At 61.1% G+C, this 15,197-nt stretch overlaps 1 protein-coding gene across 4 annotated transcripts in view; it reads right to left on the reverse strand.

Moving 5' to 3' along the window:
* Positions 1-1,226: 1,226 nt before the first annotated feature.
* The window catches only part of PACS1 (phosphofurin acidic cluster sorting protein 1), a 104,273-nt gene continuing 90,302 nt past the window's right edge, over positions 1,227-15,197 (reverse strand). For all 4 annotated transcript variants that reach the window (XM_073351604.1, XM_073351606.1, XM_073351603.1 and 1 more), the window contains 9 exons: positions 14,461-14,615; positions 13,794-13,904; positions 13,096-13,198; positions 12,499-12,541; positions 11,083-11,125; positions 9,896-10,031; positions 8,688-8,914; positions 5,255-5,374; positions 1,227-4,815 (listed from right to left, as the gene is read on the reverse strand). In XM_073351604.1, the coding sequence (XP_073207705.1) occupies positions 4,703-4,815; positions 5,255-5,374; positions 8,688-8,914; positions 9,896-10,031; positions 11,083-11,125; positions 12,499-12,541; positions 13,096-13,198; positions 13,794-13,904; positions 14,461-14,615 (1,051 nt within the window). In that variant the 3' untranslated portion in view covers positions 1,227-4,702. The remainder of the gene's footprint in view (positions 4,816-5,254; positions 5,375-8,687; positions 8,915-9,895; positions 10,032-11,082; positions 11,126-12,498; positions 12,542-13,095; positions 13,199-13,793; positions 13,905-14,460; positions 14,616-15,197) is intronic.

Raw genomic sequence — 15,197 nt, forward strand, 5'->3', positions numbered from 1 at the left:
ATTGTTGGCACCCAGGTAGTTTGTCTCTCTGGCAGCCCCCTATTCACAGGCAGGGGGCTAGTGTGATGGTGGAATGAGCCAGGATGCAGGGCCCAAACTGGCAGCCCCTAGGCCCAGCTGGTGCTGCTGCTGCTCTGAGCTGGGACAATGCAGGCTGCAGCCGCTCCATGGGTGTTTTTCCATACAAGGCCTGGCAGGCGGCATGGTCTGGCTGGGGGTGGGTTGCCACTGTATGGTGAGAGCGGCAGGCTCTCTCCCCCAGGGTGTGTGTGTGTGTGTGTGTGGGGAGGGGGGCATGTCTCTCTCTCTGGCCCAGTGGGAGCATTTCCCCTCAGCAATTCTCCACTGCAGCCAAGTTTGAGCGATCCCCTTGAGCAGTCCCGGGCCACAGAGCTGAGGCCCAGCCCATCCTGCCTCCCTCACAGTAGTACCACAGGCTCTTCGCCAGGCAGCCGCAGCCCTAAGGCAACAGACCCCAGCAGGAGGATGGTTCTTGAATGGTGTAGTGTGGGGGGGGGGGGGGGGGTTGGCAGGCCAGGGCCATCACACTGACTGGGGCAGGGCACTAGGGGTGAGGGAGCACCCCCTAGCTTGAATTACAGCAGCAACCGAATGTCTGGCTCCCATCATAGAGGCTTCACAGTTTCATAGAATCATAGAATATCCAGGTTGGAAGGGACCTCAGGAGATCATCTAGTCCAACCCCCTGCTCAAAGAAGGACCAATGCCCAATTGTTTTTGTCCCAGATCCCTAAATGGCCCCTTCAAAGATTGAACTCACACCCCTGGGTTGAGCAGGCCAATGCTCAAACCACTGAGCTATCCCTCCCCCTATTTCAATGGCTTCCAGAACACCCCCCCCCCCGGTCTAAAATGGTTCCAGCACCCTAGGGAAGGGGCTTCGTCATTCTGCTGGAGTCGGCGTGACCCTGCAATTCCAGCCTCCTCCTGGCCTCTCCCAGCAGGGGGCAGCAGTGGGAGGGGTGGGAGTCTCTTGTGAGCATGTGTCCATTAGGGTCTAACAGACAATGGCCCACGTCACACAGCATATGTCTACACTGCAATCAAACACCCGCAGCTGGCCTATCTTAGCTGACTTGGGCTCACAGGGCTCCGGCTGCAACAGAACCCAGGAGTCCTGGCTCCCAGCTCTGACCCCCTGTGGACTGGGGAGCCCCCTGCAGGGTTCAGGCTGAACAGACAAGCTGATTAAATAAAGAAATGCCTTCTAAGAAATAACCACAGTTTATTTAATGAAAAAACTCCAAAAAAAGGGGGGGGGACAACAGCTCCCCCAATAAAATGTGTCAAATACAACAGGGGTCTCTCCCCAACCCCAGACAATGATCCCAATGTGGACGGTGTGCGCAAACCAAACGGGAGAGGTACTCACTTACACACACCAGGGGGCTATGTACACAGTGCCCTGTGTGCCCAGCCAGCACCATGCGCGGGGATGGGGGACAGATCGAGATTCCCAGCCCACATAGGCCCTGTGGGCTGGACCAGGCGCCTTCCGGCCCCCATGTACTGGACCACAGTCCTGCTGGGTGCTCGTGCAGCTCCGGCCTGAAGCCAGAGCTCACTGGGGCTGCACACAGCTGAGGGAGTGCAGGGAGTTTCTGGAGTGATTTGTGGGGGCACAGATTGAGATGGGGACCCCACCAGCTCTCATGGAGATTGGGGTGGCCAAGAATGTTCTGACGACTCTGGCCATGGAAGTGTGTGTAGGGATCATGTGGGCCTGGGGTGCCTGGTGGTAGGGCAGCTCCCTCCACCCCACAGCAGCCAGCCCAGCCTGTGGGGACACCGGAGCTTTGTTGAGGTCTCCTGGGGGCTCTGGAGTGCCTCAGAGCCCTAGCCTAGTGCGCAGGCCTGGGAGACACCCCCCACCCAGCCCGCTGACTCTCCCGCCGTCCCCAGCCCGATGCAGCTGCCAGGCTCGGAGCACAGAGGGACAGGGAGCCCTGGAGAGAGCCAGCACTGAACAGGCCACGTTGGAATGCAAAAGGCAGAGAACGCCGAGCAAACATGAGACCCCTCTGCGGGGCCAGCTCTGGCTGCAGCTCTTTGTGCTTGGGAGAAACTGCAACGTGGGGGCCAGGCTGCAGCGAGTGAGACCAGAAGATGGACGGGACACACTCGGTCAGCAGGGAGCAGCTGGCCTGCAGGGACTTGCAGTGAGACACCTGTCTGCACTGGCAATTCGGCTTGGGATGTCTGGCCCCCCAAGCACCAGTTCGCAGCTTGCCCAGGCCACCTGAGCAACCCTCAAAGGAATTGCCACATCCAGGTGACTGACCCACCGTGCAGGCAAGCGCTGGTACGGACACTTGCTACCCGGCTCTCTCACTCGCAGTGACTCAGACACAGGGACCGTCCTGCAGCTTCCCTGTGACTGCAGGGGTGGCAATGGGGCAGCTACTGTCTCAGCCAGCAAATAAACAGCTTCCCAGGGAAGCCAGGCAGGCCTATGAGTGCCACCTGTCACAGCCGAGTGACCTTCCTCCCCACCCAGCCAGGCCGGCCTGGAGGGCAATGAGAAATCAATGGAGGCAGCGGGGCACGTGGTGTTTGTGTGTTGGGAGGGAGGAGGGGAAGGGAGACGGGCTCTGCCAAGGTTCAGCTGGCTTTATTGCTAGCAGGTAGGTGGGGGAGATCGTCTGGATTCTCATGCCCTCTCCTGCCCGCTGCATGGAGCGGTCGGGGCTGAGTGCTGGGGGAAATAGGGGGGCTGGGATGCCAGAGGGCTGGACTGTGGCTCCCACCTGCTCTTTAAGACCCCCACACACCCTGAAAGTGGGGGTGTCTATTGGCAGAGGCACTCCAGGCCCATCAGAATGAGGCTCAGGGAGGCCCCTTTCTGATAATTGTGTCTCTTTCAGAGCTGGGGTACGGGGTGTCCTGCTCATGGTCCGTGTGGACCTCGCACATGGCACAGGCAGGATCCACAGGGCCCAGGACTCAGCAGTGACCAATGGGAATTATTGGACACATTCATGGACCCACTGGACCACGCTTGCATGGACTGCGAGTCCCTGCCAGATGTGTGGGGAGAAAAGAGCGGAGCTCACAGTGAGCCTGTGTGGGAAAATCCAACCACTTAGCTGCTGCCTGCTGGGGGGAGGGGGTCAGAAAGACAACAGCTGGGGGTGGGAGAAGCAGCCCAAATATGAGGCTCAGTTTAAGGGGGGTTCGTAATGAAGGTGCTGGCTTGAGATGGAGTGGGAGGGATGAAGTGCAGCCAGGAGTGAAATTGGCATGGGATGGCCAGATGCCGCTTCCTAGCTCCTGCCACACCTGGGTGCTAGAGAACAGGGTCGGGAACTCAGTGCTGTGAGGGGCTCAGGGCAGCTGGGACTGGGACCCAGTTGCCTGCTGCTTCACTCTTAAAAGCCCATCTGTGGACTATACCCCCCCCTCCCCCAGCCACACATAGGGTCTCTGTCTGCCATGCTCAGAGCTGTAATAAACTGGGCCAACCCCAGTGACCTGGTCCCTACTGAACCAACCTACTCTGCCCGTAGCTGGCCTGGGGCTGGCCCCTGTTGGGAGCAGACTACATTTGGGTTGCAGGCTTTGGGGAAAGAGACACCAGCTGAAGCATGGCAGCCGACACAGCCGGGGGCTTTCTAACCAACCGCTGGCAGCATGGGGCAGGGAGGAGCTCAGCCAGCAGCGGAGCATGGGATGGGGGGAAGGGGGCAGTGGGAAAGCCAAGCCTGCAGTGACTCAAGAGCTGGCTGTTTACTGTCCTGTGGTGCCTGGCAAGGCAGCGTGATGTGGCAAAGGTGACTGACGTGGGGCGGGGGGGCACTGATGAACTGGGGCAGGGATAAATTTAAGCAACTCGGTCTTGGCAACCATTTAGGATAGAAACAAACAAGTGCCCAGGGGATGGTTACACACAGCTGGAAGTCCGAGCATGCCCCTGCCCCAGGCCAGGCAAGGCAGACACCCCTCCCCCCACCTCCAAACACTCATCCCTGGCTTCACCAGCAAGGGGCCCCCCTCATGGGCTCACCTTCCACCAGGACACAAAGCCATCAGAGCAGCAGCATCACACACCAGGGCTTTCCTCCGCTTGTGAACAGCAGGGGCCACGCTGCCTGGAGTGCAGTGGCCCTCGACATCAGTGAGTGCCCACTGCCTACAGGAGGGGGCAGGCTGTGCTGGAAGGGGCCCCCTGTGCCCACATGCTATGCCGGGGCAGACAGCTGTGGGCACCCAGCCTGTGGCCTGGCTGCTTGTGCTTTTGGAGAAGGGCTACAGACGGGGATGAGGGGTGTATGGGCCACAGGCGAGGGCAAAGCCACTGGCCAGCTGTGCCAGGCAAGAACCTTCTCACACACTAAGCACTCCCGGGCCTGTCCTGGGAGTCACAGCTGCTCCAGGCTGGACGGGGGAGTGTGTCTGGGGCCGGCTGGGGTCCCTCCCCACTGGGCACTAGGACCCAATGCGGTGCACACTCCCACCCACACGCGCGCGCGCACGCATAAGGAAGCGGTCGGTGGCAGCTGGAGACAAAGCTGGTGATAGGGGGATGACAGGTTGGCACTGGGGTGCTCCCTCCTCCAGCCCTCCCAGTGCAGAACATACCAACACAGTTACGCAAGGAGGGTGGGATGTAGCCAAAGAGGCTTCCCACTGGTTGAGGGTTCGGCCAGGCTGGTGGGTGCGGCCCGGCAGCAGGGCGGCGCTGTCACGCCGGCTTCGAGCCAAAGAGTCCGACGGGGAAGTGTTTGACGTGCGTGGGCCACTGCGCGGCCAGCTGGAAAAACTTGATGTCGCTCCACTCCACCCCGTCGATGGACACTGCGAAGGAACGAGGGAGGTTAGAGCAGGGCCTAGGCAGCTGGCTCGTGGTGCAGAGTGAGGCCTGGGGCATCTAGCCCCTGCTGAGCTACAGCTCTGAGGGTCCTATGCCCCTAACCTACCTATGCTTCCCCCACAGGATGGCAAGTAACACTGCCCCAACCCTGGAACTGAACAGACTGGATAATTCCCACCTGCCTCCCCAACATTGGTGCTGCAGGGTGGTTGTTAAAAAAGCTGCCCCACCCCAGAAGTGGCTGCATTTCAACGCTGGACAAGAGACCTCTGGATCAACAGCTGCCTCGCCTCAGAGCTGGTTGCATCTCAACATCCCTCTATAAATATCCCTGCGCCCCCACCCAGAGGTGAGAGATGAGGGACCCCTGTATAACCAGCTGCTTTGCCCCAGAGGTAGCTGCACTGCAGAGGCAGGCCTTACCTTTCAGCATGGTTTGCTGCTGCTTGGCAGAGCAGATTAGCCGGCTGATGCCCTCAATCACCTGGCTCTTGGAATCCACTTCCTTTTCTTTGGGTTTCTTACTCAGAAAGATGGTGGGGACTGGAACGAGAGGCAGGGGAGCCGGGATTAGCGTGCGCTCAGCAGAAGCCTTTAGATGGCGGTGCTGAGGGGAGGGCAGCTGGGTGAGAGGTAAGATGTGGCATCCCCAAGGCTGGTGGTCACACATGGACCCAGCCTCGCCCCAAGTCCTGCCGTGGAAGGATGGAGGAACTGGCAGCCACTCTGCCCCATGGGCTGGGAATGGCTGAGGGAGAACGCTCCCTGCTGGGTGCAATTCGAGCACTGGCTGTTAGAAGTACCTTGGGGCCCTGTGCTCAGCCTCCCAGAGTCTCTGAGGGGTCAGTTGGGAGCCCACACGGGTGCTAGTGGGTCATATATAGCTCTCAAAGCACTTCTAGAGTCTGTGCCCCATTGCGTGTGTTTCGCGGGGGTTGAGGCACGGGGGGTAGTGATGCGCCCAAGGTCACGCCGCGAGCAGCAGAGCCAGACCCAGGAGTCCGGGGCCCCATCTACTGCACCCCAATTTGTTTCTTAGGGCAGTGACTCAAACCTGGCTCGATTCTGGCTCCCAGCTCAGAGGATAACAGCTGGTAGCAGGGGGGGCTGGACACCCTGTGACCAGGGGACAGCTCTAGAGAGGGGGCTGGAAGCTGGAGTTGGCCAAAGGGGCCTCACCTGACTCCTTCCTGCCGAGCTCCAGACTTGGGGCATGGCCCCGCACTACAGCAGCACCAGCAGCAGCAAGGGATAGGCCACTTTCCTGGGCTAGGTCTGGCCAGGGAGACGCTGTCCCAGCCCAGAGCTGCCAGGAGGGCTGTGGGGGGAGCAGAACTTGCCCTGGGAGCCAGAACAGCACTGAGCTCAGGGCCCCATGCAGAGATCCTGGGAAAGCCCCATAGAGACACACAGCTGCACACCACCACCCCACAGCCATGGCCCCACTGTGAGTCAGCGATGAAATGGGGAAAGAACCCAGGAGTCCTGGCTCCCAGGCTCCCGCTCTTCATCGCAACAAAGCCCTCTGGCCAAGGTGGGAGGGGCATTTCAAGGCCCTGTAGTGGTTAATTCAGCGGGCTGGGGGCCCAACACAGCCCTGCAGGCCAAAGCCCTGCCCCTATCTCCAGCTCCACAGAGCTGAGGCCCATTTCCCAGGCGGGGTGCCCTATGTTCCTGGCTGAGCCCGAGATCAAGGACAGACAGGTTTTGCCTGGGGCGAGAACAGTCTCTGGTCTGGATTGTAAACCCTGAACTTCTGGAGCTGCCCCCACAGCGGGGAGCCCTGGGGTTCATCTGGCCCTTCCCCAGCCCCAGGTTGGGGAAGGGAGCCTTTCTGCCAACACTGATGCATGGCAAAGATGGATTAAATTGTACTCGAGCAGGCAAGGGCCGGAGAGCGTGGACTGAGCCCCCAGACCAAGCCGCCCCATCACTCAGGCAGGGCCCCCAGGCCATGGCCTGCCCAGCCAGCCTGGGGCGAACGCCTTCCCTCTTGACTGACAGGCGGCAAGTGCCCGCCCATCTGCGCAGTGGGAAAACTACCAGAGCTGCACTTTCAGCGAGCCTGAGGCCGGAAGGACATTGTGAGCCTCCAGCCTGACCCCTGTCTCGCCCGGCCCAGGGAGCCCGCCTCAGCACTGGGCTGGAGCGGAGCTTTTACAGAGAGACGTGCTGCCTGGACTGGGAGTCGGCTGGAGAACCTCCCCACCACCACCCCGGGGCAGTTTTTCCAACGGTGAATCCCCCTCCCTGTTAAACACTGGCCCCTCAGTTCCAGGCTGAATGTGTCGGGCCTCACTCCCAGCCCTTGGCCTGCGTCTGTGCCATTAAAGAGCTTTAGCTTATCAACATGGTCAAGAGGCAACTCAGTCCTGGGTCTGAGTACCACCTCCTTCCTACGGGGCCTCTCCATTCCTGGCAGCCTGAAGCCACGACAGCTGGTTCGGTACCATCCTCTGCTGGTCCCTGCAGACCAACAGCTCCTCGGACCCACCCAGAAGACGCATCATCCGGCCAAGAGCTGCTTCCTGCAATTCTGCCACCAGCTCCCCTTCCAGCGCCCACACACAGGCATCACCAGCTGAACTCAGCAGGTGTGCCCTGCAGTCCAAATCTGCCTGCCAGAAGTAGCTAGCGGCTGCTGAGCTCCAGTCCTCTCCAATACTTTTCCGCGGGTCACTCAGCCTACCTATCGTGTTTTCAGAATTCCTCTAGCCCCATATTTGGAGGGACTGTAAGGACATTCCCAGGAAGAAAACCCCAGGCACTATTGGGCTCTTGAATGTAGCAGAGAAGGTGGAATGAGAACCAAGGGGTGGGAGCTAAAGCCAGACCCATTCACGCTGGAAATGAGGCACCAACATTCCCAGTGTGGGGGATTAACCATCAGGGGGGATTCCCCATGGCTCGGTGTCTCCAAATCCAGCCTGGCTGCCTTTTGGGCAGATGCTTTCAACAAACCCATGCGCCGAGGCTCAGTGCAGGAGGTCACCCCTGGGAGTGGGGTGACGTTCTCTGGCCTGGGCCATCCAGGTCAGACCAGATGATCTAAAGGACGCTTCCGGCCTTAGTGTCTATGAACGCACTGTCCGAAAGCTCCTCCCCACCCACAGAAGTACTGGTAGCTGTGAGTGAGTCTCCTGCGAACCGCCTCAGGCCACGCTCCTGCCAGGGACTAGACGGCGTGCACGTTCCATTTCTCGCCATCGGCCGCAGTGACAAAGGCAGAATCCAGTGCCCAGTGTGAAGGAGCAGGGGCCTGTTCAGACAGTCTCCCAGTGACACCCCCGCTCAGTCAGCTCCTCCAGCGCACGGGGTGAACAAGGGGGCTGGGAAAGACGTGGCAATAGCACAGCTGCCAATGATAGAGAGTGGGGAGGGAGGGGCACATTTACCAATGCCTAGCTGCCTCCTGCAGAGGGAAGGCGGAGCTGGGTTGCAAATAGCAGCACCTTGCAGGCTTAGCCCCGGGCAGCCTGCAGAGGGCAGCGTCCTGAGGGCACAGCCTTGCCTCTTGCAGCCCCTTGGCATTTTTTGTGGGGAGAAGAGGGGCTGGCAGAGCCCCTAGCCCAGAGGAGGTACAGAATGGGCTTCCCCCTTAGCTAGCAGGATTTCTCTGGGGCAAGATGGGGGTCCACACCCAGGGCCTAGCCAGTCCGCTGCCCCTAGCATGTCCAAGGAATGCCCATTCTGGACAGTTAGTGCCAATTCCGGAGACGACACATGGACACGGTTCCATGGGGCCAGATTGGAGGCAGCACCCCTAGAGGGGAAAGGCCCCAGCTCCCCATTCCCCACCCCCTCAGAGTGGGCCAGTGCTACCAGCCTGATGCCCGTCCAACCCCCGCACACCCACCTTTCTTGTTCTTCTCTTTGGTGACGACCGTCATGGCCATGGTCCCCGAGGGCTGGCTCTCCCCGCCGCTGGGCAGCCGCGACACCTGCACCGAGCGGAAGACACTCTTGAGGGTGTTCTTGGAGCTGGCGTCTCGCTTCTCGCCCTCCTTCCGGCGCTCTGTGGGATGGGCGAGCCAGTAGTCCACCTGCAGGCCAATGACATCTCCATAGGGGCTGCTGGGGGACCTGGGGACAGTGGGGAAGCATCAGCAGCAGCTGGGCAGAGCAGGGGTTCACCCCCCAGGGGCAGGACAGTACCAGCCACATCACAGAGATGGGGAAACTGAGACATGGGAGGGCCCTGCCCAAAGGCCTATAACAAGTCAGTGGCAGAGCTGGAAGAGAACCCAGGAGTTCTGGCTCCCAGTGCCAGGATACTGGGGGCCCAGCAGAGCAAACAGATCTGAAATTCGATGCCAGAATCCTGGGCTGATGGCTCCTGGAGGATCCCAGTGCCCCCTGCAAACAGTAACTAACTCAGATACCTTCAGGAGTCAAGTGAACACCAGCCTGCTTTGCCGAGGGCACAGGAAGCACAGAGGTAGTGTGACTCGACCCAGAATTAGGTACAGAGCCTAGGTCCCCCTCTTCTAACCCACTAGACTGCACGCCCCTCCCAGATCCAGGGACAGAACCCAGGAGTCCTGACTTCCCATGTCCTTGCACTAGCTCAGAGTGAGCCCCTGATGCAGGACTCAAGATGACTGCCCCACCCTGCATGGGTGGAGGTACGGGGGCACCAGCCACTCAAGGGCACTCAGAGGGAAGGGGTCTGCCAGCACCAGTGGCTCCAAGAGCTGGACAGCCCCGTCCCCACGATGGCAGAGGCTATTACTGAGCACATGCCCCGACGGGCAGGAAGGCTGGAACAGGCACAGACAGAGAACCAGTCTACCGGGATGGCCTCGCACACAACCAGGCACCCAGATGCCAGGGTTCCCCCAGCTGCTGCTGACTCCCCGTGTGGCTCAGCTTGTCCCTTCCCCTACCCAGGCCTCATTCTCCCCAGCTGGAACATGGCAGCTACGATCTGCCCTGCGGGACGCCCAGTCACAGCCCCGCCCCAGTGTGCTAGGCCCTGTACACACACGGATGGTACCAATCTGCCCGCCGGGGCATGAGGTTCCTCATTAACGACCATGGGGCCGGTGGCCAAGGCTGCCTCACCCCACGACAGCGAGCCCACTGCTCATGGACGGCGAGGATGGGGGGGTGGCGCAGACGTCCTTCACCAGGCCAGAGGAAGAGGGGGGTGACGTGGAGGGAACTGTCAGGCTGACCACGGGCATATCGTCTCCATCTCCTGCCGAGAGAGCAGAGGGGGCAGCCGGGGTGAGGCAGGTTCTGGGCTGTGCCACTCAGACTAATTTCTCCATGGGAAGCCCCAGACCTCCTGGTTCCCCACAGGGCACCTCGGCCTCCCACAGGGGCTCCCTGCTCCCCTGGGGGCATCCTGGCCTCCCCAGGCGCTTCCCAGCCTCCCCATAGTGGTTCTGTGGCAGGCACCAAGTCCCCGATGCTGGTGCATTCCTCTTCCCTGGGTTCTCGTCTCCGGCCGTGACCCACTTGGAGCAGGCCCAGGCCCTGTTGTAGGTGTCTCAGCTGGGCCCCTACCCATTCTGCTGGGCTGGCGGGAGATGAGCTCACTACTGCCACCAGCCTCCCAGTCACTCCTGTGGCGTGAGAGCTCCCAGGCCCTTTTCAGCGGAGGACTTGGGGATGGGGGCACTCTGGGGGTACCAGGCCAATGAGCGTCCTGAGCCACGAGGCGCTGTCGCCTCCATGGGCAGGTTCCACAGCCCTAGTGCCTCCCCTTCAACGCTTGAACTCTTGCACTGCGTCATCCCCCTGCTCCCCAGCCCATACGGATTCAGCCCCCAGCCTCCCTGCGGGGATCCGACCGTCACGCCCTGTCCAGCCGGAGTGAGAGGTGAACAAGCCGAGCAGCAGCCTGGAGCTGGAGGGGAGGGGAATCCCAGGGGCAGACCCCGTTGCTTGGACAACTCCCCACTCCAGCGGCGGCAGGGGGCAGTAAAAGCCCAGCTGGAAGCAGGCCCGTTGGGCTGAGGTTGGGTTGTGGGCGGAGGGTGAGAAGAGGGAGGATGGAGGGGGGATGGGTGGGAGGGGAGGGTGTCTCAGCCCGAGGGGACCTCACCCTGCCTTTAACCAACCATGGTTCCTGGCCCAGCTGATTGCAGAGGGAGCCCTGGGCCTGTCCAGCTCTGCACAGAGCCTAAGAGCAGCTCAGGGAGGCGGGAACTGTGCCCCTGGACTCCCGACGTGGCACCAGCTCTGAGGCTGCGAGTCCCAGCCGGCCTGGACCCAGCCGGGGGCCGGCCTCACAGGGAACGTACCTGTGGCTGCAGGGGAATCTTCGATGAGGCCCACTTTAACCACCTGCAACGGGGAGACAGAGATCAGTAATTCAGGCCGGGCTGCCAGCCCGTCCAGGAGAAGACATTTGAGCCTGCTCCTCCGGGAGACCCAGAGCTGCAGTGCCAAGATTGCCGTTAACCCTTCCCACACCATGGGGAAAGGACTCACATCCCCACTTGCGCTCCACGAGCTCCATGCAGAAATCTAGGTGGGCGGGACCCCCCAGGATCATTGCATCAGGGCTGCCCCCATCCCAAGCACCAGCCACCCCTGGGGTGATAGTGAGTGGGGGATGCCCTCTCCCAGCCGACATCCCAGTGCCCAAAGCAATGGCAGCCTCACCCCCTAAGACATTGCAGTGGGGTGTTTACAATGGAAGGGCAAGTGCTCGGAAAGTATCCAGACAACAGTGAATTCCTCCAGGCAATGGGGGCTGCCCTCCCACTTTGTTCCTTCTATCAGAGAGTGTCACTCAGCTGATGCCCCAGGAGACTCTATGCAGAGCCAGACTATAGCAGAAGCATTATCCCATTTTACAGATGGGGAAACTGAGGCACAGAGCGGGGAAGTGACTTGCCCAAGGCACCCAGCAGGCTGGGTGGCAGAGCTGGGAATGGAACCCAGGATTCCTCACTCCCAGGCCAGTTCTCTCTCCGCTAGGTGGCAGTGAAGGGCTGGAAACACTAACTCCAGTCCTCTAAGCAGACCTCTATGGGGAAGGACACAGCAGAGAGGCTCTGATCACTGTTGATTATTCCCAAGGTTTAACCCTCGCAGGCCCATGCCCCTGGAAGAGGCCCAGCCCTGGCACGTCTCTCCTCTGGGCAGCCTGGGCTGAGGCCCTCAGTTTCGGCCAGCCTGGCTCAGGGCCCAGCGAGCTCGGAGCAGCAGTCCTAGTGCTCTATGGGGAGAAGGGGCTCTTGTGCGGAAGGCACTGCATTCCCTGCTCAGCGGGGGGATGGCGCCCACTGGTGGCCAGCAGAGCTCATGCCCCTCTCAGCTGCTGCAGTGAGTCTGGGGCTGAGCAGTGTGATCCAGGCCCTCTGGGTGTCAGAGACGCAATGTGGCTGGCACACCCCGGAGAGCCTGGCTCTGGAGAGGTTTTGTCTGCGTGGATCCCATGACAGCAGGAGAAGCATCGAGAGTTACCTACTTACTAGGGAGGGGGATTAACCCCTGGAAGAACTGACCCAGGGCCAGGGCAGGGATTCTCCAGACCCTGGGGGGTTAATTCCAGCCTGCTTTAGCCCCAACACTGATGGGCTGGAAGCAGGGAGCCCTACCCTGGGTGAGGCAGGGCTCAAACTGGAGGGTCACAATGGGTCTTGCCCCACCCCAGCGGCACAGCGGTATTCCTGGGCCCTCACTGGAGGGGCCCCAGGGGGCAGCCTTACCCCAATGAAAGGAATGAACTTCTGGTAGGAGTCTTCATCCGGGCTGTGGGGAGAGGAAGAGACAGCTCTTAGGGTCTGGTGGGCGATGGGCCGGGGCCCAGCAGGCATGGAATGCCTCACCCTGGATACACGAGGGGCATCCAAAGCTCGCCAGGCTCAACGACCGCCCCCACCCCTGCCCCACCACGTTAATGACAGTGACCACAGCACATCTCCCGCCTGCTGAGGAAGGTAAGTTCCCATCCCCATGCCAGAGGGGCTGGGATACAAAGGGAACTGGTGCTCCAGAAACACACCCAGATTCGGGGCAGCTTTGAGAGAGGTGGAAAGAAGGCAAGGCACAGAGAGGCCACACACTGAGTAGTGGCCGAGCCAGGACCAGAACCCAGGCATCCTGGCTCCTAGCTGCCTGCTCTAATCACCAGTCCTCACTCCCGTTCCCACTCCCAGAACAGGGACCAGAACCCAGGAGTCCCAATCCCAGCCCCCTTCTCAGTGATCTTTAACAGCTTTGCTATCCCAACTGAAAGGGTCTTTTGGGTGCCTGTAACGTGCGACCAGCCCCTGTCGCAGGAGAGTCGCCCGGGCGACACTTACAACTTATGCTTGCAAGTCAGCATGGCCTCGGCCACAGGCAGCTGGTGGGTCACGCTGGCTCCACCCACATACTGCACGATGCGGCCCACCACATCGAACGGCTCTGGGGGCAGAGGGGAGAGAGGGATGTGACCAGCAATCCCCACAGAGCCTGCTCCCTGACTCCTTGTCCCCGAGCCCGCAGCAGGGGTGAGCTGCACAGCAGAGCCAGGATGCCCCCCGCTGACTGAGTGGCAGCAGAGGAGAGGGTGCTCTCGTCACAGAGGGGAATGGGGTGTGTGGGTCAGAGAGGATTCTGCCCCAGGCAGGGGCGGCTGAGGGAGAAAGCAGGTGGCCAGGCCTCTGGCTTGGCTGCAAGGCTGGAGGGCCAGAGCTTACGCTGCAGTAGGAAGGGGGCAGGACACATTCTCACACAGAGCTCCCCCTGGCCCCACTGGAGACTGCCTCCCGCACTGCTCACCGGGCTGGAGCTGTGACCCCTTCAGTAACCCCTGGTGCTGGGGGCAGGCCCCAGGGAATAAACCAGGGCTCAGGAAGGAACTGGCCACATCCCAACAGCCAGGCCCGCCACATCCCACAGACCGTGCCTAGCTCTGGCTGCTCCCTCGCTAGCCCCTGGGGAACAGCGACCCACAGCCCTCCCTGTCCAACGGCATGAGGGCCATGGACACAGTGCTCGGAGCTGCATGGCCCCTCACCTGTCCCGGGGGGCTCGGCCCTGCCGAACAGCTCCCTCCAGGTAGAGTCCAGGAACGTGCAGCTGTACCTGCTGTCCACCGAGCCCAGGTACTTGGCTACGGGATGGGAGCCTGTGGAGGAGAGAAAGGGGGGTGCTGCTGTAGTGCCTTCGGGGGGGGAGGTTCTTAGCTGTGTACTACAGTGCCTGCAGGAGGGGTCCTTCAGCCGGGTGCTTCCTGTTACCCTGCTCCTCTGAAAGCAGCCTTCCGCAGGGCCCTGTGACAGGAGCCATGGTCTAGCTGTCCCATGGATGCCACACCTCAGGCTCCCACCCCATCCTGGGCCTTTACCCAGATCCATGGCAATGCAGAGGCTGGGCTGCCTGGGACCCCTTTCGCAGCTGCTGTGTTGGTATCCCCACCAAGAGGCGGCCTGCTGGAGCTCAAGCCACCAGCAGGGCTAGCTCTTGGCTCGGCCCCTGGGGGCACCCGCTACAGACCCAGGCGTGCTTTGCTCAGCCACCCTTCTGTGCACCCCTGGGTGTCAGCGTGGGACCCCCCACCCATGGCATCGCCACACGAACAGGGAGAGGCTAGAACAAGGCCTGCACCGACAGCCGCACTCTGGCTGCAGGGGGGTCAAGCAGGACTCGCGCCAGCTGGGCGGAGTCTGGGCAGAGGCGCCTACCCAGCGGGACGATGAGGAACCGCATGTAGCTAAGCCAGTCTGGGGTCTTGTTCGCCAGCTGCTTCACAAAGAAACGGAGGATGGCACTGAGGTAACTCTGCCCCCCCACAGCCACCACCTTCACGGGCCGCGGCACGGAGGAGTTGCAGTTGCAGCTGGAAAAGAAAGGACAATGGGAATGTGTGCACTTATTGCGCCCTTCTGCCTGCAGGGTACGACGCTAAATCACGCTAGGCAGCGAGCCCTCGCCTGGCACTGAGACATGACCAACTCTAGGTTGGGGCACGGGGGCTCTTTATACAGGGATCCCTCATCCTGTGGTGAGATGCAGCCAGCTCTGGGGTGGGACCCAGGGGCCATTTATACAGGAGTCCCTTGGCCAGCGAGGAAGACAATGGATGCCCCTCCCCATTCACTGTGGTAGACAGTACAGGCAATGAGGGCTGCTGTTCCTTCCAGGCACCGAGTTGATGAGCGACTGCTATCTCCGGCACTGCTGTGCCCAGCTGTAATTACCATGCCAGGAAGCAGGCCGTAAATCCCAGCAGAGTGCTCCAGCAGGACTCGCAGATGAAAAGCTTTGCCCTGAGCAGGGCAGCAGACCGTGGAGCAGTGACGTCAGCAACCCACCAGCTAGACAGAGCAGCTGCCGCCCGCACTGAGGAAGGTCTCCTCTGAGGGAGGAGCCAGCAGAGCCTGGCATTGCTGCTCTCTGCCACATGGAGCATCCTGGGGGG

Source organism: Lepidochelys kempii, chromosome 7 (assembly GCF_965140265.1).
Source record: "Lepidochelys kempii isolate rLepKem1 chromosome 7, rLepKem1.hap2, whole genome shotgun sequence".
In the NCBI taxonomy this organism is placed as follows: Eukaryota; Metazoa; Chordata; order Testudines; family Cheloniidae; genus Lepidochelys; species Lepidochelys kempii.